The sequence below is a fragment of the Mytilus trossulus genome, chromosome 9 (genome assembly GCF_036588685.1).
Source record: "Mytilus trossulus isolate FHL-02 chromosome 9, PNRI_Mtr1.1.1.hap1, whole genome shotgun sequence".
Taxonomy (NCBI): Eukaryota; Metazoa; Mollusca; class Bivalvia; order Mytilida; family Mytilidae; genus Mytilus; species Mytilus trossulus.
Genome location: NC_086381.1, coordinates 11,249,074 through 11,272,343, shown reverse-complemented (window position 1 = coordinate 11,272,343; position 23,270 = coordinate 11,249,074). Strand labels below are relative to the sequence as shown.

The window sequence follows — 23,270 nt, the reverse complement described above, 5'->3', positions numbered from 1 at the left end:
GATATCGAAAACCCTGGTGTAATAATTTTGCCGATTGGTCGATAGATGCTGTTTGTGTTTACAACCGTTCTAGAGTCAGGTGATATTTTGAACTGTTTCGTTTATGTAAATCTGTTGGTTGCAGTCTAAATGACACATATATCATTACATTTTTTCACCTTCATGATGTAAATTGAGAATGGAAATGGGGAATGTGTCAAAGAGACAAGACCCCGAACAAAGAACAGACATATAAGTTTGCATTGCAATGTTCGTAGACGACAAACTCGGAACCAAACAAAAAGGATATCAGTCGATTCTGAGACAAGTCCTCTTTAACAGCATTGCACTTTTCTTTTAATTATATCAGATACAAATGTTTTATGCATAAATGTGAAAATTTAAAACTTTATTGCGAATGAAAACAGTTTCAAAGAATATTGCACAAAATACAAATACAAATATTAAATAACAAATTGCATTATACTATAAAATAGTAATCTACAATATAACACAATATTACAAACAAACAAATCAGAAGTAAAAGTTACAGAATAAGTTATGGAATGAAATAAAAGTTTACACTTGGAAAATTCTTGTTAAGTGTTCGAAACGATTAATCTAGACAAAATATCACAAACGTTTTTTTTGTTTTACTTGAAACTTCTACTTTTGAGATGGATAAATTCGAAAATACGTAACTTAGCACAAAAGAAGTAAGTGCTCGAACTCATATTCAAACTACTTAATTGAACATTACTATAAACATAATGTTCTTCTAACAAAACACAATATTTGTTTTTTACGTTCTGTTCTGTCCTTAAGGGAAATGTCCTGCCGTATCATGCATCAAACTATTGGCATTCAAAATAAATGTAAGGTGATTTAATTAAAAGAAAATTTGAAATCGCTGATACACATTATCTTATAATGTTTCTTTTGTTTTCAGAATCTGTTGAATAGATCGTCGTCTTCTCTTCCCTGGGCTTCTGCCGCTCCCTAGGAAGTTAAACATGTCAGCGATGGCGGAGTACTCTTGTGTCTGACAGTGGAACCCGAGATTTAACTGACAACTCTTCTTCCTGTAAAAAGAAGATGTTACACGTTACATAAAATTAAAGTAAAATTAAATAAAATTAAAAAAACCCAATTGTTCAGAGAATAATTGAGGGTCTGTCTACATCAATTTTATAAATTATTGAGGACTAGCTTCTTTCGGTTTACTCAGAGTTACTATTGGTGTCCAAGCATAAAATTCTTCATACTGATTCCCATTTAATCCTGGGAAATTTAATCCCCTCCTCTTCTATCTCAAAATCGATCATACTCAATTCGAAAAGTTAGTTTAGAACTTTTTGTGGGTCTATACAACTCTCCATCCAAGACAGAATTTTTTGTAAAGAGAGTACCTGATGATTGTTAAACCAGAAAAAAATTCCCTTCTTTAAATAAAAAAAAAAGGATCAAACAATTTTTCTTAAGTAGTACTCATATTAGTGTTTTACTTCTAGCATTTGCATAAATTTACCTTTCTTCATGGACTGCATTGTCAGCATATGTCAAGATATGTTTTAGTCTTTGAATCATCTCTTTCTTTCTTAAAAGATCTTGTAGAAATCTAAAATGAAACAAGACATGATGAAAACAAAATAAACATGAAACGCTGTAACCGTATCCATGGTATATCTGAATTTTCAAGGCTATTTTTTTTTAACCTAGTAGACATCCCATTTTCGTCATTGTCGTTCAACTCTTTTGCCCACAAAAAAGTATCCATGTTGGTACCATACTTTCTGAAAAGATTTTAACCTTCTATTCCAAATTATTGATTTTTTTCAAACACTATAGCCCTTAAGCAGGAAAAAACAGCTTGACAAAGTTTTATATATTTATGTTTAATTTCATGACTCAAGTATGAATATATTTGATGTCATCTTTATCTATAGTGTGATGATCACTCATTTCGTTAGTGTGATTGATAACGTGAAGGTAACTTCAAGGACATAGTCATCGTACTAGTAATCATTTCAATAATGAAATGTATTTTCCCGTTTATACTTACTGTCGAAGTGAAGGGTCCATACTTGGTACAGATCTTTTTCCAGGACTATTTCTATCATGTATTACTTGAAAGCTCCTTTGAATTTCATCGATATCTACTGTTGAACACATTTCGTCGGACATTCCCCCTCCCCAAGTACATTCTCTGAAATAATGAATGTATTGTTATATCATCAGTATATGATTGTAGTTTTTCCCAACTAAGTGAAGTATCAAATGACTCTGTTTTAGATAAAACTTACTTGGTCAACTGATATGTATGTCCTGTCATCTTTGAAATTTTAAAGAATGATATTTGTTACAGTGTAAATATATGGATGTGCATATGTAAGGGAGTTGGAGACAATAGGATTAACCGAATGAACATATCCAAAGCGGAAAATTTGTTTGTTTGAATTATTACAACGTCATCGCTAAACATAAATTAAAAGCAAAACAAATAAGAAGTATCTAGTAGATACATATAAACTTAGGTTAAAATATGTTTTGAACTCTCAGCATATCGTATTTTTAATAGAACTATACAAAGTCTTCTGTAGTGTTTGTTTACATTTGCATATAAAATATACTATTCTTACATAGAAACACTGTCATAAATATTACTACCACACAGACTACCGCACAAACTCTGATCGAAAGTTGTGATAAGGTTGCTGTATAAATTATTGTTATAAATGTTCTTTTTTACACAAATAGTTGGATAACTCGTCTCATAGTTGATTAAACAAACGAAATTAAAGCAAATAAGGCATGAAACATAATATTTATTTCTGATTTTGGTATAATTAGGAACAGAAAAAATAGAAATATACTTATTTCAACTGATAGTTTTTGTTCTAAAAATGAAATTCAGAAGATTTTTTTTCTCATAAAGAATTGGTTTATTTAAGGAATAACTCTTATATTTGTTTCTGTTCATGGAGAAATAACATTAAAATGTGGTGCGCACTGAATAAACCGCGTAGCACAAAGTGTGCACCACATTTCTTATGTTATTTCGAATAGGTAGAAAAAAATGTTACATAAAACCAGGTTTAACCCACCACTTTTATTCCCCTTTAAAAGTGTCCTGTACCAAGTCAGGAAGATGGTCATTGTTATATTATTGTTCGTTTCTCTGTGTGTTGCATTTTAACGTTGAGTCGTTTGTGTTTTCTCTTATTTTTGAGATATTGAGATAAGACGTGGCACGGTACTTGTCTATCCCAAATTCATGTATTTGGTTTTCATGTTATATTTGTTATTCTCGTGGTGTTTTGTCTGATGATTGGTCAGTTTCTCTGTGTGTTGCGTTTCGGTGTTGTGTCGTTGTTCTCCTCTTATATTTAATGCGTTTCGCTCAGTTTTGGTTTGTTACCCCGATTTTGTTTTTTGTCCATGGATTTATGAGTTTTGAACAGCGGTATACTACTGTTGCCTTTATTTACAGTCATTCCTTATACTTCAATTCTAAATTCCATTTTAAACAAGAGTAACACATGACGGGTGTATGTCTATGAGCTGATAGACAAAGCAATGTAAGCCATTCAGAAGACGCGTTTCATCCAAAATTAAATCATAACGTTATATTAACTTACTCTTCAATGACGTCAGAAAGTTTTTCTAAAGACTCTGTTACTGATTTTAAGTTATGGCGGACGTCATCTAGCTGCTGTATAAGTCTGAAAAAATAAAATGGCAAGTTTTTCAATTGATTGATAAATTGTTTGCTGAGCGTTAAATTGTACATTATTCGTATACTTGCACGCATTGTCCAATCTCTAAAAAAGTTATTGGATTGAATGTCTCCTTTCCGACCGGACGTGGCGTCGTATTTACACGTAGCCAAATTTCATAATCATATATCATTAGAGATGCAACTTTTTATACCTTAGTACCGTTAAGCAGGAAACTAGTAGCTAGAGCATGTTATTGTTATGCCAACATGGCATGACTTACATCAGAAACAAATTAGATGTCTTTCAAATGAAAATATTTTTATCTATAGACCCCAAGAAAATGTATAATCTTCTTTTTCTGCGCTGGTAGTCTCCTGACAGAAAGAAGACCCTCCGATTTTGAATATAAACCTCGAAGGCTCTTCCATTGAACACCAATTCAACGGTATCTACGACCTGTAAAATATTCTTTGTTCGGTTGTCCAATTATTGTTTGTTCACATATACATAATGCACAATGCACTTGTTTATTTTAGAAGGATGTTGTTTATTTCAATGAACTATTCTATAATTTGTTTTGCAGCAAAAAGAAGATAAAACATCACAAAATAACAATGTTAAACCAGTTTAAAACATTTTCTACATAAGATCATTCCTGTACCAAGTCAGAAATATGACAGTTGTTTTCCATTCGGTTGAAGTAATGGAGCTTTTGTTTTTGCCATTTGATAAAGGACTTTCCATTTTTAATTTTCCTTGGAGTTCGATATTTTTGTTACTTTACCTATTAACGTCATGCTTGCCAATAAAATATTTGTTTCTGTGAGTAATCCACTATATAGATTTGAAAATGAATTACATGTATGCAAATTCGGTCTATGGATTATTTAGATGTTCAATCAATTAAGGAAAGTGTTGTTTTGTCACTAAACTATAAAGAATTCATTGTTGGAAAATTAACAATTGCACATAAAATGAGAAGAAAAAAGTCTCTCGTCAAAATATAGTCCTTGCCATAAAGGCAATCATTGAAACATGGTAATGTAGATATTAATCTATAGACCAAAGTTTTTAGAGATGGCGGTACATACACACTTGGTTAAAGTCACGCTAAAATCTAATTACCATAGACTAGATCGTAAAACCTTGCCACTATTCTCTTCATTTACCACCATATGTTTGTTATTCCATAGTTATATTTTAATTAAGCCATGATATAACATTAATTTCTTATCAGGACTTAAATTTATGCCAATTAAAACATATATAGTGACAGTCTATTTACATATACCAAGACGTTTAATCTGTTATACAGAAAAGCGAACATTAGGTTTGTAATGGTGTAAGTGCATTTTCAATTCTTATTAATTGACAAAATCAAAGCTAAACTTTAACTTTGTATATTTGATTATCACGCGGTCTATTTACATGCTCCCAATTAACTTAGCTCTTTTATTTGTGAGTTATGCCAAATGTATTTTTGATTCAACCAGAACATTTTCTTAACATACATATGGAAATAAAAGTAATTTGTCCGTAGTATGATAGAATACCTCTTGTATCGATGTACAGATAGTCACTCATTTGCAAGTTATAACAGTTTATATTGAAGACAAAATATTTTAACCCGCATCGTAAGAAAAATCAGGGTATATATTTGTATTGTGTTCCAAACATGTTCTCGTGCTGAATATGTTTTTAAACTGGAGGTCATCTATCCACACATCCATCCATTCCTTTATATCGAAGTCCTTGATACGCCGAATCACTTTCCCTAACCTTATAAAGAGTTATAACTAATTTACATTGGTTCGTGTTGTCTTCTCGTCAGCTTCTGACGTTTGGGATTATCAATTGTAAGTCGTTAACACTACAAATTAACATCGACAAAGTCATCATTCCGAGGACTTTTATTGTATTATTCGATTTGTAATTAACTGAGGAGCAAAATTGTTATACACAGGAACCTTTAACGTTAATTTACATTTATCTCTTCAATAATTTCAAAAAGGAGAAACAAAGTATTTAAAGTCCATGAACTCGTAGTTCTAAAATTTTATAAGAATTGAAGTTATTTGATTTATATTTTGTGTTCTTATTTAACCTTTAGGGGATATAGTGACCGAAAACAAAAGAGAAAAACAAAAACAAACTTATTTTACACTATTGTCGTATTGAAAGTTAGCTTTTAGAGATTTGAAATTGTATCTATATGAATTGACTACTTCGGCAATATTTATTGTTTCAATTATGTTTTCAGATTTTATGAAAGATTTTGGATTTATATAGATTTCAGCACAATATATATGCTCAATTTATGAAAAAGGATAGTTGACTTTTCCTTTGGGTAAATTAATCAGCACGTTATTCTAAACATATCCAATTTACTTGTTTCTTTAACAACTGATAAACATAAATCAATTTGATATAGCCGTTTTGTTATTTGAAAATACAAATGGGAAATTAAAACAAAGAACATAATACGATTTTAAATAATCAATTTTTAAAAATCTCTATTAAGACGGAGTGTTTCGGTTATTAACTAAATTTTGGAATCAATTTTCCCTGGAATATTAAATCAAGAATTGAAAATGAAGAGTTAGCCATTGATTTTAAGTTGTATACTTCCTAAGAGCTAATTTACGAAAGGTTATCTCCACAGAAGCCCATCTTAACTGCTAACTTTCAAATAAAGACGTCCTTCTGGTTTCCGACACACAAAAACGAGTTTTGACACATAGAAATCATTAATTTGGCATCATGGAGTTGATGCCATTACTCAAAAAATAAAAACAAATGTCAATTGAAAACAAAGTCATGTATTCTAATCGAAATAGTGTGATCAATTTGCCTAAAACGATTTGTTTTATATTGTTTTAGATTAAGAAAAAAACTCAACAAACAACAGCAACAGGGTTGTAGCTGGCAAATAGCCTTTTATTTATTCTTCTATAATAGTTCGAACTGAATATTATTCGAGTAAAATTTTGATCCCTTTGACAAATTGAAAAATCTACCAAAACATTTGAACTTTTCTCAATGATTTGACATACTGTGTTCGTTTTTGACAAAGTCTGTATAATTTTTATTTGAATATAATCCTCATATTTCATTTTTCCATTATATCATATGCTTAAAATACAAAGTTAATTTCGTTATGATACAATTTGTTTTGAAATTCAATTCGTCAGACATTATAAATAAAAGATAGAAAATCAGTAAATTAAAAGGGATACAAACACGAGAAGGAAGTAAGACAATGAAATGAAAAGAAACGAAAAAATGGTGAGTTCATATAGATTGTGTACTTAGATAAAACATACAGTTTTAAAACAAGAAACGTCTCAACATAATATTGATTTCTGGTTTTTTTATAGCCAGAAATTGCTTTGAAACCGGACCTTGAATTCTCCTTTTTGCAAAATTGGCTTATTGAAAACTGTACACAATTGTTTTGAGTAAATTCAAACAAAATTAATTTCAGATTACAAATTTTATATACTAGTATTATATTTTATCAAATCACAACGCCGTTTTATTGTAAGCATACTTATTGAGATACCTTTAAGAACTTTAATTCGTCCAAAGGATATGGAAAACTATTTTTCAGAACCGACAAAATAATTTAGTATTCTCATTTCACTGATACGTTATACTAATAACATCATTTGTTTAAATTTCTTCCCTATGTTGTTTTTATTGTTCTAAATAATGGACATAAAAGATCTGTTGAATAAAACGAATTACACACCTCTAATCCTGCAAACAAAGCCCTGCTGGAACAGGTAGTCTTAATTGTTATATTGGTTACCCGTTGGTGTCGTTATTGTCTAACGTTCAATATATATTGTTATACCTTCAACAATAGTAACTCTTTCATTGCTGTAAGTCATTAATGGAAAAGTAATTAAGTCTATAAATGTATGATTGTGTCCGGTTGATGCTAACATTTCAGTATTAATAAAGGTAGCAATGACGAATGTCAACCTTGATTGTAGGAGTTGGATACATCTAACGTAAAAGACCCTGAAATATTTGTATTGTCTAATAAGCTGTCAAGTACCATTAAGACACAGTACCAATACAAGACAAACGTAGCAGGTTTTGTCTACCTTCAAACGCTAATCCATATAAGGATAAACGCGTAGACATGAAAAAGAGAATAGATTAGAAGGGGAAATGCATTGATCCATGCCACACAATCACTAAACGCATATATGTATGACATTCAAATATATTTGAAGCTACACTAAAGGCCACCTTGAAATATTTGAGACATTTGTTTTCTTAGGAAGCTTCCGTATATTTAGAATAATTGAAAAAGTAATTAAAAAAAACCCACCAAACTCCGAGGAAAAATTATATGGAAAGTCCCTCATCATGGCAAAATCAAAATCTCAAACACAACAAACGATAGGATAACAACTGTCATTTCCTGACTTGGTACAGGCATGATATTATGTAGAAAATGGTGGATTAAAAACTGGTTCTATAGCTAGCTTAAACCTCGCACTCGTTTTATACATATATATGACCGTTGGTTTTCCGGGTTCTTTTGGTTTACACTAGTCATGCTATGGCTCTTTATAGCTTGTTATTCGATGTAACCCAACTTTGCTCAGCAAAAGGCTCTGTTTTGAAGTCATACAATTGTTAACTCTTTATACTTGTGACTTGGATTGAGAGTTGTCTCATTGCACTCATACAAAATCTTCTTATTTATAAAATGCAACGCGTGATTTGTAATAAGTCACGTCAATACCAATTTATATGTACATATTCATGTATTCATGTATCATGGAGTTTCAAAATGATGGATTTTCTACCACTGCACTACAAACATCGAACATTCGATTTGTTTTTCTTTGATGTTTTATAAACAACAGTAAACTAAACACAACATAATAAACTAGAGACCCAGAAAAATGAACCCCAACACAACGGACTGGATATTAGATGTTCGCGTATGGTCAGCAGACCTTGCTTCACATGCGGCACTAGTCATGAAGCTCACGTATGAACAAACCTTATGATACGTCTTAATTCAGTAGGTCTCATTTGAGAAAAAGAGGTCAGGATTTTGGTTACGACAATTGAAACATACTAGTATATTCGTTGTCATCTGTGAAACAGATATTCCATAACTGTCAACCAACTCATGAAGTTGTTCGTAAAATTTGCTAAGTAAGATTTTTACATTACTACTTGAAACTTTTGGCTTAACTGCTTCCTTGTTAACATAACCCGTTTATCAAAGAATGAGTGATAGGAAATGCAAGCATTTTGGTATATCGTATAAACTTGGAGACATATTCTTCATATACAAGTACTGCTTGAATGTAACTGCTGTTAATCTGTCAGTTCTCACCTGATAAGTCCCCTGGAGTCAATGCAAGACCATGTGTACTATAGGATTTGTTCCAGTTTAACTAAGTGGATGATATATTTTGAACCTGGTTTTGAGCTTAAGTGTCGTAATTCCAAGCTTCGTTGTCAAAAAACTGTTTAAACCACTAGTTCGTGTCCATTTTATAATGGTGTCGCTACCTAAATAAGTCGGCTTTGAGCTCACCAGATTAAGTAAATGTGTCTCACATACAATAATTGGGTCATGCTTAACTTTAATTTATAAATAGAGAGAATAAATGGTTTTGTACATACTGTTTTCCTCGGTTCGTAACGTCGTCTTCGACTGCTGCCGAGGTCGTCAGAAATAAAATAGCTGTTATTAATAACCACATGTAAGTTTCAACCATATCCAACAAACTGTAATTTCTGAAAATATACAAGATATCAAAACTATATTCAAGTTATATCGCGCAATTTCAGGAAAGATAGTGCACTAATGTGATTATATTACAATTATGACAAATGAATAATAAGAGATATGGAGAACACGTCATTTGTTTATGTTTACACTATTATGGGCTGAAGATGTTTTGCATGCTGCTTAGCGTTAAGTGATTTTTTAAAGCCATGTTTAAAACATTTATCAGTATAAAACAAATGTCTTTTCGAGTAAAACCGAATTTGATTTCTTTTTTTCATTGAAGGGTAAACCATAAAATATATTTCAAGTAAATAAATGTATTATACCGATTTCAATGACCGAGAAACAAGAAAACCTAGAATCAGACACGCTGGAGACCAAAAAATGATGACGATAATAATTGTGACCCAACAGACTGGAGAATAAACGTCTAAGATGCCACAATTAAACCAGACACACTTAAGAGTCCACACTGAAATCAGGCATACTAGAATCAAAACGTTATGGAGGTAAAATATTCAGACCAGACACACAGGGGATCAAATGGCAAACCATTTGTACATGAAAGTCAGGCACACATGATCACAAACATTCATTACGCACAAGACCTTTTTAGAACAGTATGAACAGGACTTAGAAAACCGTTGGATGAAAGAACAAGACTTTTCAGTTAAGTTCGTATGATATGCCTATGCCTTATCGAGGTACATTATTTGTTCAAAATGTTTTAATCTCTATAAATCTTGTGTTGATCAGAATTATTTGCATTGCTGTCCTGATTTTTTAGTACTTGTATTCCCTTTGAATAAACTCAGAGCAATAGTTTCCTGATTAATTGCACCAAAAAGATGTAATGATCTTAAATTGAAATTTATTTTCATCTTATTTATTTTCATGAACATCTTTTAACAATGCATATGTGTTTGATCTGAACCTAATTGAAATATATTGTAAACTTAATGATTTTGCACTTCCGTGTTTAACAATAGGGAAGGAAGGGGTTCATCATTTAGTTGACTCATTTGACTTGTCACGCAAATACACATTAAACTTTTAGGTCAAACATAAAAAGTTTACTCAATATTCAGGACACAATGCCCTCATTTTCTGACGGAACGTCGTAAAACCTATAAAAAATCTTTGTAATTCGGGTGAATGTATAGTAGGACTTTTTACGTCGATAAATTACATACTTTATTGTTTGATTTCCAGTCTGTAATAATAAAACCAAAGATAAAAAAATTCTTTTAATTATTTAGCGTTGCAATTACAATGTTAACTGTCTTTTTTATTACTACAAATTACTAATCAAATTTTAATTTTCCGCACGTTTCCGTGATACAGGTGATGATAAAATCGTGTGTTGTGCTTGTTTAAATTCAATTTATGCTTGCAGTAGACATTGATTACAATGATGAAGCTCAAAAGTTAACAGCAAAATTGACAACTCAATAATTGTCGTCCGTTATAAACGTAAAACGTTCTGCTAATGATTGTCGTAACATTGAATCAAGTAGTCTGCTTTAATTGTTATTTTATGATGATAAGGATGTAATTGGTACCAGAATATTAAATATTCTGTTGTTTTAGAGGTCTTTTGTGTTAATTTTTGTTACGAAGTGTAAACGTAATAGTTTGTAAAACTTAGAAACAAATATTACAGTTTCCATAAAGACCTTTGATCTATATATTCTTACTTGTAATATTGTTTAAATTATTTTGATAGTCCGATAATATGATCTTTAAAAGAAATAAACGTCACATTATAAAACACAAAGGTCAAACTGGGAAAATTTTAATGTAGGCATAAAATAAAACACAAAATCAAATCAATTCGGGTAACTATGGATGTGGGCATGATGTTAGGATTAAAAAATCATAAGTTAATTAGAAATAATATCATTATTGAACACATTCAAGATTAAGACAAAAACTGACTACAGGAGTAAATTTTGTTTGTGCAGATCGAAAGAAGTTTTAAGTCTAAAGAACATAAGGCGATAAAAGGTGGATAATCACTAATCATTAATCGATGAATTCCAGACAATACTATAAACAGAAGTGAACATGCGTTTACTTTTCTACATTGGCTAGAGGTATAGGGGGAGGGTTGAGATCTCATAAACATGTTTAACCCCGCCCCAATTTTGCACATGTCTCAAGGCAGGAGCCTCTGGCCGTTGGCAGTCTTGTATGATTTTTAATTTTAGTTTCTTGTGTATCATTCGGAGTTTAGTATGACGTCCAGTATCACTGTACTAGTATACATATTTTTTAGTGGCCAGCTGAAGGACACCTACGGGTTCTGGAATTATCGCTACATTGAAGACGATTGGCGACCTTCGGCTGTTGTCTGCTTTATGGTCGGGTTGTTGCCGCTTTGACACATTCACTATTTCCTTTCTCAATTTTACTTCCTTAAATAACCCTAATAGTTGTGACTGAATGAGCTTTTTGTTGTGCTACTTAGTAGACAGCTGTCTCATGTAAGGGATTGAACGTCCACAAACATGTTTTTATCCTATGCATCAGTACATTTTAAAATCAGTAATTAGCAATGCATGTGCTGGTTTATTTGCAATCAAAACACATCTCCTTATTTTTACCCGAATTAATGTTGGTAGATGAGTTTCTATTCTTTAATATTAGCATAAATGCAAAGAGCTATTTAAATGCATTGCACAGTTCAAATTTTAAAATGATTTTCTATAAACAGACAGCACCTCATTAAAATAAAGATATTTTTTGGAATCATTTCAGATCTCATTTTAATACAAAAATTGAAAATAACACTATAACTTTCGTGTGTCTGGGTGTATCTTTATGGGAAAGCTCACCTGAAGGGTTAAACATGTTCATGAGCGATCAACCCTCTCGCTAACCAAAAACACGAAAACGGGTTTACATACATAAATGTTTTGGTTGCTCGCCAATGAAATAAGACTTAACATATATATTTTGAATTGTTGTTTAATACCGTATTATAAAGTTGTTTATACAGCTGGTTTTTTTTTGGTTTTCTGATATCGATAATTATGAGTAAGTAAAGTGTTCAATGGAAGATATTATTTTGTTCTATCATTCTCATGTACTAGAAACCACCATAGAATTGTAGGACTTTTGAACATGCATTTTAATCGTAGTTTCAAATTCATTTTTAAAACAATTAAAATATATGAAAGCGTATTGAATTGGGTTTTGTTTTGGTATTCGATTTCTCGTACGTTTTTAATTCAAGATGACATAACATCAGATGCAGATTTGCATTAAAATAAAATGAAGTTGTCGATGTAATATATATGCTTGTAGTTTTGAAGATTTCAATAAACTCTGAGAACATTTGATTTTACATATCGTTTGAATAAATGTCCTTAATTAACCGTTATTTTAATTGCTGTTCATATAAGTGTGAATAATATTAAAATCTGTACATTTATTTAACATTACATTGAATGATATTTTTCCATTGCAGTATAAAAACTGATGAAAACTGTTTTTATCTTAGAAGTTTCAAACAAAAGGTAATGGTTGGGGATTATCTTGAATATTTAATGAGGTATAGTGGATTTATTCAGTATATGGAGTGGCTTATTTCTACACCACGTAGCAGGTTAATTTCTTAGAAATTTGTTATTTGCATGTTTCAAAAGAAATGAATTTCTTTTCAGGGAAAATTCAGATTTCTCACGGCTACAACTAAATAGTTTAATTGTTCTGAGATGGTAACGTATACTTTTCAATACGTCAACTATTTATTAAATGTGAGATTATATTAATTGATTTTGAATAAATTTAAAGCGATGTGTGGAAAATATCACGAATGATTCTAAGACAAGAACATGAAATTCCCCCAAAGGTCCACGTGTGTGTTTGACTATGGATTTAAGAGGTATTTATTATACTTATAATTCCAATGATATAGTGAAAAAATATTAATAATTCGAAAAAGATAAAATAAAACTAGCGATATTGTTAGTTTGTAGTTAAAAAATGCTTTAACCTTTTAAATTAAAAAAAATTGAAAAAATAAGATATCTGTCAGACTATTAGATCAAGATTAAAATCACAAGTCGTATAAGTGTAAAGACCCCCCCTCCCGAAAAAAAAGAATAAAAAAAAAGATCAAGGTTAAAAGGGTAGGGTTATAATATGGATAAACTAGATACACCCCTTTTACATGTTTATGTGCATGCACCTAGTAAAGAACCTCGTCAGTGTTTGTTTTATTTTATTACTTAACGTTTGAAAGAGAAGTCGTTGCTGATACTATTAGTCTTTGTTTAGTTTTACACATTTTTGTGTTTCCTTTGACATTATGTATATACGTAGGTCTTTTTCTGCAGACTGTTTGATTATGATTCGATGTCCCATTGCTTATGATTGTTGTTGGATTTAGTCTTCTTTTCGTAAATGTAGCTTTACGTTTAATCACTGTTTATAAAAAAATTACATAAAACTGAAAATTTAGAAACAGCAAGTCTATTTGACGTGTAAAGCCGTTCTGGAAGAGAAGTCTGTTCCTACCCACTTAGTAAGTGTTTTTAGAGCCCTTAACTTTGATCTTAGAATCACAGTATTATTGAAAGCAATCTTATGTTGGAAGAGCTCAGTTTGTTCCTATAAAATAATATTACTCGAAGACATGCTATATCGCATAACTGAACTTTAAATCTGAAAGAATTTATCTCCAATGTTTTTTTTAAGAATGTAGACAAAGTGTAAAAAAAATCTTTTTACATTTTAAATAACTATATCAAAGTTAATATTATATTGTTCTTTTTACCTTTGAATTATCTACATTTAGAAAATATTGAATTGCGTAATTTAAGCATGAAAAAGCAAACAGTTTTGTTTTATATTCTCTTTTATTGTTTTAAAAATATTAACATATAATAGAGATTGCATTAAATAGGTTCTATTGTAGACCATTTATGACGAGGTCATATGCATTCAATAGAAAATGTCAATGCTTTATTTTGAGGGTAAAGAATTCTTAATCTTATTTCAAGCATGCATTCAGTATTTGATTTTTTTCTTTGATCCGACATATCTGATAAAATATAGTTTTTATTTGTTTATGATGTATTGTATTTATCTAGCTAAAACAGACATTATTGAATAAAGTACTTTTTCATATTTCATTTTTCCTATTCCTGCCAGTGGTTGTTGCTTTTCCTTTATGATTTTCGTATTTGGGCGATTATCATCCAAGGTTATTGGTGGACCTATATTTATTTTAATGTTTAGTGTTTGATGAACTGTTGTTTGTCTGCTCGTCTGTTTTATCCAGGACATGGTATTTTTTTTAAATTTTCTTCGGGTCATGGTGTGTTACGTTCTCTTCTTATCATAGTGTTGTAGGCTTATGGTCATGCAATAGTCTGTTTTTCTTTAAGATACAGGTTTAAATGCCTCTTTGCACTTTTTTCTCTCTCGCTCTTCAGACTTCATAATCAATGGAGAAGGTTTGTCAATTCTATTGTGAATTTGTGGAATTCAGCCAGTTCCTCTGTGACCAAATTTTACCACATTTATGTTTCTCGTTATTTATCAATGAAAATAACTTGGATTGAAGCATTCTCCTGTGAATTATATTGACTTTTATGAGCAGATTATACGCTTACAATTTCCAACCAAATAGGTACCAACCTATTAGTCAGCACTTCGGTGTTGATATGGAATATCAATTATATGGTCATTTTTATAAATTTACATATTTGAAAATATATGAATGGTTCGAAATATGAAGGATTTCCTCATCCCAGGCATAGATTAGCTTAGCTGTGTTTGGCACAACATTTGGGTATTTTTGGTCCTTAGTGCTCTCAAACTTTGTACTTGTTTTGGCTTTCAAACATTTTTGATCTGAGAGTCTTATGTAGACAAAACGCGTCTGGGGTATACAATTGTACGACTGTTACCTTTGATAACTATTCAAAGGTTTTTATATGAACGCGTAACAAATACAAAAGAGGGAGAAGTTGATTAAACAAGAAATAGAACAATAAAATAGAGAATATTTAAATACTGAAGGCCAATACGGTCTCACAAAACTAGAACTTAGCTCATATTGTCTAAAAAAAAGGATCATATTGTCAAAATGGGCATTTGTATCCCAAAGTGATCCATATGGTCGAATACGGTTAGGATCACAATGAGTAAACGATGGTAATCTTTATCTAATTTCATTATACTGTATACTATACAACCTTCATTTATAATAGCACAAGCATTCCAATGATTTCGTGAAATGACGAATATGGGGTGGATGTTAAAAAATCAGGCTATTCAACAGAAACATGATTCGTTGTTCTCTTATTTGTAACGTCTATAATTAATCATTTTACTGTTATATTTTACGTTATAGTTTATGCACTATGAAATGTCATTACTTAAATTTGTATGTATCTAGATAAAAAGGGATGTCAAATCGCTACTGCGAATGTTAACATCGCTTTTCTTTAAAAAGTGACAATTAAACGGTTCTAACGCAGTTCGAAATTTCATAATATATTATATTAACTGATATAACATAGGTACATACCTTCTTTTACATATAAGCCTAGTTGTCTAGATAAATGAACTTTAGATCAACCCTCATAGCATTAAATAACAAATATACAAATAAATATATTACCATTGCGATAATTATCACTTGTATCAATATTTAATTGAATAATATTGTAAGCCATATTTATCTTTTTTATTCCATTTAGATTATGACGTAAAAACCAATTAAGCTGGCTACAAATCAGTTTGTTACAACTATGACTTTGCAGATAGAACGTCTGACTATAGAGAATAGACATATATTCTGTTCAAACTATTCTAGTCTCGGTTTCTATTTTCTGCGCAAAACTGCTTCATTTTCACCCCTTCGATTTATAAATAACTCCATTGGTAAAATTCGGAAAGAAGTGAGTTAGATAAAGGTTATATTTGGCCTTGTTGTGCAAGTTAAATGTTTCAAGATAAAAATATTTTAAGCTTATGAAAAGACATAATTTTTATATCTAGTCATTGTGTCTTTTGTGATATCAAATGTGATATCGGTCAATAATTTTTGATTTACAATTTAAGCTCTTTAAGGGCTTTATCGAGTCGACACCTTTACATCCAAAAGTAACAACACAATGATACAAAAAGTAAACTAAACTAAAACACCAAGGGAAATTTAAAACGGAAAGTGATTTGTAAAATGGCAATGTCAAAAGGTCATACACATCTAACGAATGGAAACAATTGTCATAATTGGTCATTACAGGCATTTCTTTATTACAAAAATGGTTAAGTTAACCTGACTAAATGGCTGCCTCAACCTCTCACTTGCATGGAAACAATATGTGAGCAAAATAAACACACATAATAGGTAAAAACAACAACAAAAAACCAGCTTCACAGCAGTCAACATTGTGATATAATCTTAATCATAATAAAAACACAATTATACACAAATATTTGTTTTGAGATTCTACCAATGAACAAATTGACATTTCGCGCGGGGATCAATTTCGATTATTTCGCGATAACGAACAATGCAAAAATCCCCCCCTTCTAGAAAAAGAAAAAAGAAAACAGAAAGCAATCAATTATACTTCGAAAGCCGTTATTGGTTGATGCACAAAACTGGCCATCGCGCAAAAAATGTTTTGCAATAAAATTGGGATAACAAAAACATAGAAAATCATTCAAATTTTTCAGTATTTAGTTTTGGGCATAAATGGTGTATCAAATGATATTATAATCTGTATCTTATATTACTGTAAATAACCTTATCATTTATGCCAGGCTTAAAACGTGTACGCCATGTGCATGTTTCGTTGTTCCGAAAATAAAAGACTCATCAGTGACGATCAAGTAAAAAAAGTAAAAAAGTTGAGGTGCATCGAGGAACTCAGCATATTTAATTTTGTGTACCTTGTTTGTTCCCTAATTCTGACCTACGCCTCATACGCGAATTTACATTTAATGCATTTTTCAAATTTATCATCAAAGCTTGAGGAAGTTCTTCCAAACAATGTTGAAGTATGAAATTTAAAACCGATTAAATAAGATAATAAAGTAGAAGACAAAACCAAAGAATGAACAGTCTTCAGAAGTTCTTTTGTATAATGTATAGTGTTGTTTTCAATGTAAAATCTAATAGTCTATCATAACGAGATTATCTTTGAGACAAATTCCGTGTAATTATTCTTCACTCAATATTGTTTGGCTTAAATTGGTTCACATTTTCATGTTTTGCCACGGTCTCGTCAAGTGTTAAATGCAAAATTTAATAATGAAGTCCTTGTCTTGCCGTAGGAACAATAAAAAGTACCAACTTACGTCTCACTAAAAGCAGGTTTCTTTTCAACTCTGTAGGTTGATTATTTTAGGAAATATTGACTTCATTTCATAAATAGATTCTGTTGGTTTCCTTTCTTTATATGTTTAAACAAAGTATGAACTATTCAATTATCAATTAAGAGAATAATGCATACGTAGGCATTGAAATGAAGTTGATAGTGCGTTTCATTTCTTGCTAAATATTTCATGTTATTGTCGATAGGTATATGTAGCTGTAGTAAAATAATAAAAAATACCGATCTCCCAGGAAAATTCAAAACAGATAGCTCTTTATCAAATGGCAACATTAAAAGCTCAAATAAATCAAACGAATGGATAACAACTGTCATATTCCTGACATGGTACTTGACATTGACTAAAACTAAACCTCTCAATTGTATGTCATTTGCATAACACTCGATAATATTTGACAAAAATGTGATAGTAAAACAAAAAGATATAAAACCGGTAGGTAAATCTGTAAAAAGGGGGTACAACGGTCAACATTGTCTTTTAATCTTGATAACAGCGTGTCTGTCACTTATCATATTGTTGGTTGTAGATATTGCATTTCGATTGACTTAGACCTATATTCATATTTACCCCTGATTATGGTTGAAAAAAAAATTAAGGTTTCAATAATGGGGATAGAGTGGCTTTAAGTAATTTAAATTACTTTGAAATAAATCACGATACATTTACGATGTTCATACTACTAGTAATTAAATAAGTTACAACAGTAAACGTAAGACCTTATCACAGTACAACCACAGGAAACACTCATTAATTAATAGGACAGATGAACATTTCGACAATCAGTTACTTTAACAACAACTATTCCTCCGCATAAATTGAAACTGAAAGACAATACAGATAGTAGATATAGACAGTTAAATCATAGAAAAGAATAAAAAAAATAGAGAGTGAAAGTCAACTCCTACAAATTATATAGATATCCTGTCGTAAGTTTTCTATACTTCTTTTTGTTAAAGCTTATTATGATTAGATAGTAATCATGAGAAGATAAAGTCTTTATATGACAGTTAATAGAAATAAATAAATAGAATTGATGACATTTTAAAGAATCATGCAATATGACTAATTAACCTTTTATATATATCAGCTTTACATTAATATCCCTTTCCATACATGTCTGATCTGTCTCAGCTTTGTTAAACCGATTTTGATAAGTGTATATATATAATACGAAAACACTTCTGCAATTATTGAGAAAATATACACACGTATTCGATTCAAGACAGACAAACTCGTGAAGTTGGGAATTGATTGGTTAAAGTATGGCTGCTTCATATCTAGTGGCAAATAACCCCTACATATTGACGAGAAATGAATAAACAAATAAACCCAGCATAAACAAGCCAAAACCATGGGTTGGACTTGATGGTGCTAGCTCACAAGGTAACAATTTGTCGAAAGACATATGCCCTTTTTATCTGCGTCAAATTTAAAATATGAACACTGAGCACAGTTTATGCAGAGTACTTGGCAGAGAAACAACAATCACAATCCTTTAACTGTTTAAATTTGGCGTTACATACACTATATGTCTAGTACTAGGCGACATATGACCACTATAACACATATTCCCTGAAATGGGGATCCGAATTAGATCAGAAGATCCGTTAGTCACAACAAAAAAACTTTGAATTTGCCAGATGTCTTTGAATACTATTTGTTTTTGATTATACCCATTTATATAATAAGTAATTTAAATGCTTATTTTTAGCTTTCAATATCGTTTTGTTTTATCCTTTGCATAAACCAAAGAAGAAGCCTAAATTACCACCAGGTTTTCATTGAAGCTGTTGTGTAATAACTTTAAGGAATTTTTGGTTCTCAATGCTCATCAACTTCGTTCTTTATTTGGCCTTTTTAACTTATGTTATTCGAGAGTCACTGATGAGTCTTTTGTAGACGAAACGTGCGTCTGACGCAAATAGAAAATTTCAATCTTTTTATCTACGATGAGTTTATTTGCCATTACTTTGGCAGCGTACATACTTGTTCTAAGCACTAAGAACTACGATGACAATGGAATAAACGCCGAAAAGAGACAATATTTTATATACACTTTTCAACTTGCATAATTTAGTTAGAAAATCATTTTTTACTATGCATTTTTTTCCATTCATATCTTTATTACTTTATGGAATACTTGGTGTATGTAGGACCGTTTATAACTCTTGTTTATCATAAGTTTGTATATGTTTCCACTTAATTTACATCCTCGTTACAGAAAAGTAGAACGTAAATAATGAGTATGCTGCAAAGCAGTGAATCAAAATGAAAAGTGTTGACAAATTTTGATCAATTTCATCAATCATCTTAAACTTTTCTATTTCAAAGATGCCTGACTTCTGTGAATTATGACGGAATTAAGTCATACATTTGTAAATTGGTATTTCTAATTATTGCTTCAATCGAATTGGAATAAAAGACACATCTTTTCTACTTAATCATGTAAGAGGCAAACGATTAAAACGACGCCTTCTTAAATACACCTTTGTAATTGTAAACAAATGAAAATTTTAAAGTATCTTCCTCAAATGCGTTATAATGATGATCTAATACTGGCTAATTTACATTATGTACAACTAATATAACATGATTTGTTATACTTTACATTTTAATGTCTTATAATCAGTAACATATCTGTCCAATTTGTCTATTTCCTCCAATGTGCGATCTTATCATTGATACTATTTAGCAAACTCCCAAATAAATTGTTTAACATTATTTCACAAAAATCCAAATTTATTCTGAGCGGAAGATGTCGTTTTCGTTTGTTTGTTATATGTTTTTGTTGAATCGGCGTCATGTTGAGTTCCCTCACATCTTCATTAAATTTTTGATTCTTTTGAATTACCAATGTGCAACGCTCGCGCGCACCTTGTTTTTTTTTGTTGAAATAATGTATCTACTTAATGTATAATTTCAGCATGTGTAAACTATGCACAGCTTTACGTTAATAAGTTAATTTGTTTAAGAGAAACAAACAATCCTTTATATGACACATAGAAGACAACAGGAATAATCTTCATTTGAACATTGATGCGTTAATATTTGAAAAAGGCTACTAGTAATCAATTGCAACAAAAATGTTTTGAAAGTACTTTGTTTGCCTCCAGCTTTGGCTTTGGTTCTGTTTGAGAAAAAAAAAATGAAAAAAAAAAATGATTTGCTGCCTGCAGTCGTTTGTAAGAAAATTTGTTGTAAAGAACACAAATGGGATACATTACAGTGCAATCCAAAACGTGACAATTTGCTGTACAAAGTGTATCGATTCACGTCAAAACTACAATTGTATAGAACAAGCATGCCATATGAGGAGAAAGAACTTGTGATAGCATAAGAATTTAACGAGTTATACAATATCATATCAGCTTGAAAAATTAAGACAGAATTGTATCAAGTCGGAAAATAAGAAATAATACAATTATCATAAACGTAAGATTAAGCAACAAAAATGTCCATTACTAAAAAACAAAGTCATGTTACAGGCATTCAAACACGTGAATGACGACCAAAAGTTTTCACTACCATTATCTCTCGTGTATTATCTAATTTTACTACTTAAATTTTAACAATTGAATAAAAACATATCTTTAAGATCATATGCTCTACTGACAACGTGTTTCGATAAACGATCGCATTTACTTTAATTTCCACTACAAAATGTATATCCAGACATCAAACTCTTACAAAATGTTTGTTACACTTAAAAACATTATGTGTGATTTAAAAACTATTCTGTCGATACATTGCAAATGTGCTAATCATCGTCATTCTAGATAGGTATACTATTAATACAGGCCTAGATTAATGGCCATATGAATTCATAGTTTTGACAATTTGGTATACAATTAAGCAAAGATTTATTATACATATAATAAACACATGCATGTATTATATATAAATTTTGTATGACTTTTTTTTTAAAAATAAGGTGACTGATCTGTTTCGTAATACAATTTTGATTATGAATTTATAGCGCTTCATTGGATAACATATTTGTATCTTTATTATTAACAAAATTGCTTATATGCAACAGATTTAGATTACTAATGTGTTATATGAGAAGGTCAACAATCTGTACGTTAGTTCTGCAAATATTGTATTTGTTATCCACTTCAATTATGAAACAAATGATACTGATATTAATATACAATATGTTTTGTTAATTTGAACCTTCAAAATTGCGAACCAGCACACACAAAGTCAAGAGTACAAAACCAATAAGCTTCTCTAACCAGATAACGTAAAAGCGTTTTAAAATATATCGAATGAAAACTTGGTATCCAAAGAAACTGACTGTTACTTTCCTGTTTTCATTTAATCATTAAACACTACTACTAACAAAAAACTAGCATAACCGTTCAAAAAAACACATTGATCTCAAAGTATGTATGTCAATAATTTTATTTACTGAGATTTAAAAAGTATGTTAGATAAAAAGGAAAATTCCAAAAATACTGAACTCAAGAGGAAAATCAAATCGGAAAGTCCCTAATCACATGGCAAAATCAAGTGAGCAAACTCATAAAAAACGACTTGGTACAGGCATTTTCAAATGTAGAAAATATATACATTTTAAGTGTTTATAAGCTATTTTGTTATTTTTTTTTCCTTTTTTTTTTATTATAATATGATACCAATTATGACTGCTTTCCTCGTACTCTCCATCTACATATGATACAAAGTAGACATTTGTCATTTGACGTTGGTTTAAAGAGTCGAGTTGTAGTATTTAATAATATATAATTGCAATAGAATATTATTTTCTAAAATCAGTGATACAAAAAAAAAGTAATTTGTGTTGGTCGGAAATTCTTTTGCTGGAATACATCCATCTGTTAACAACTAAAAACTATTTTGCATTGAACGTTAATACTTTATGTTCGTGCTCATATGTATTGCTTTTTATCTAAATAATATTTCTTTAACAATGTTTAACAGAACTATATAAGAGTAAAACAAACTCTAATACATACCTTATTAGTTAAATTAGTTCTTGAAGTAGAAATTCCCAAAAAGTCTTTTGTCGTCAGTAATTTTGTTAAAAGTGTTGTTTCTTAAATAGTTTGCAACTTTATAACACCTTTGAAAAAAAAAACGTGGGTTCCGAACGTTTCCCGCCTTTAAATGCTTCCGCTTATTTAGCTTCGTCCAAAGTGAAATTACAAACACTTGTATTTACTTTTGTAATGAATTTATTAATATACAGATCTACGTAAACGGAAATGTAAGTCCATCTGTTGAGTTATAATTATTGTAATATTTAAATGTTTTCGTATCCAAGCAAGATTCGATGTTTAAGTTATACTCTTTGTCGGTTTATTTAAATTGGCCTTTCATAATTAAGTAGCCATTGACACCACGTGATCCGAGTTAGATTTTATGGCAGTATATTGAATCTTTGAAAACCAATCGCATCCAAATTAAATAGGAGCTTTGGT

At 30.6% G+C, this 23,270-nt stretch overlaps 1 protein-coding gene across 2 annotated transcripts; it reads right to left on the bottom strand.

The window, feature by feature from the left end:
* Window positions 1-373: 373 nt before the first annotated feature.
* Window positions 374-23,266, bottom strand: LOC134683583 (uncharacterized). Of its 2 annotated transcripts, none has more exons than XM_063542889.1 (6): window positions 22,806-23,266; window positions 9,360-9,473; window positions 3,618-3,701; window positions 2,042-2,185; window positions 1,508-1,597; window positions 374-1,061 (listed from the first exon to the last, which is right to left on the bottom strand). In XM_063542889.1, the coding sequence occupies exons 2-6, from the start codon at window positions 9,452-9,454 to the stop codon at window positions 905-907; spliced, it is 570 nt and encodes a 189-aa protein (XP_063398959.1). In that variant the 5' UTR covers window positions 9,455-9,473; window positions 22,806-23,266; the 3' UTR covers window positions 374-904. The 2 variants fall into 2 exon arrangements, with proteins under 2 accessions (XP_063398959.1, XP_063398960.1); XM_063542890.1 differs by lacking the exon at window positions 22,806-23,266 and adding an exon at window positions 16,013-16,114.
* Window positions 23,267-23,270: the final 4 nt, after the last annotated feature.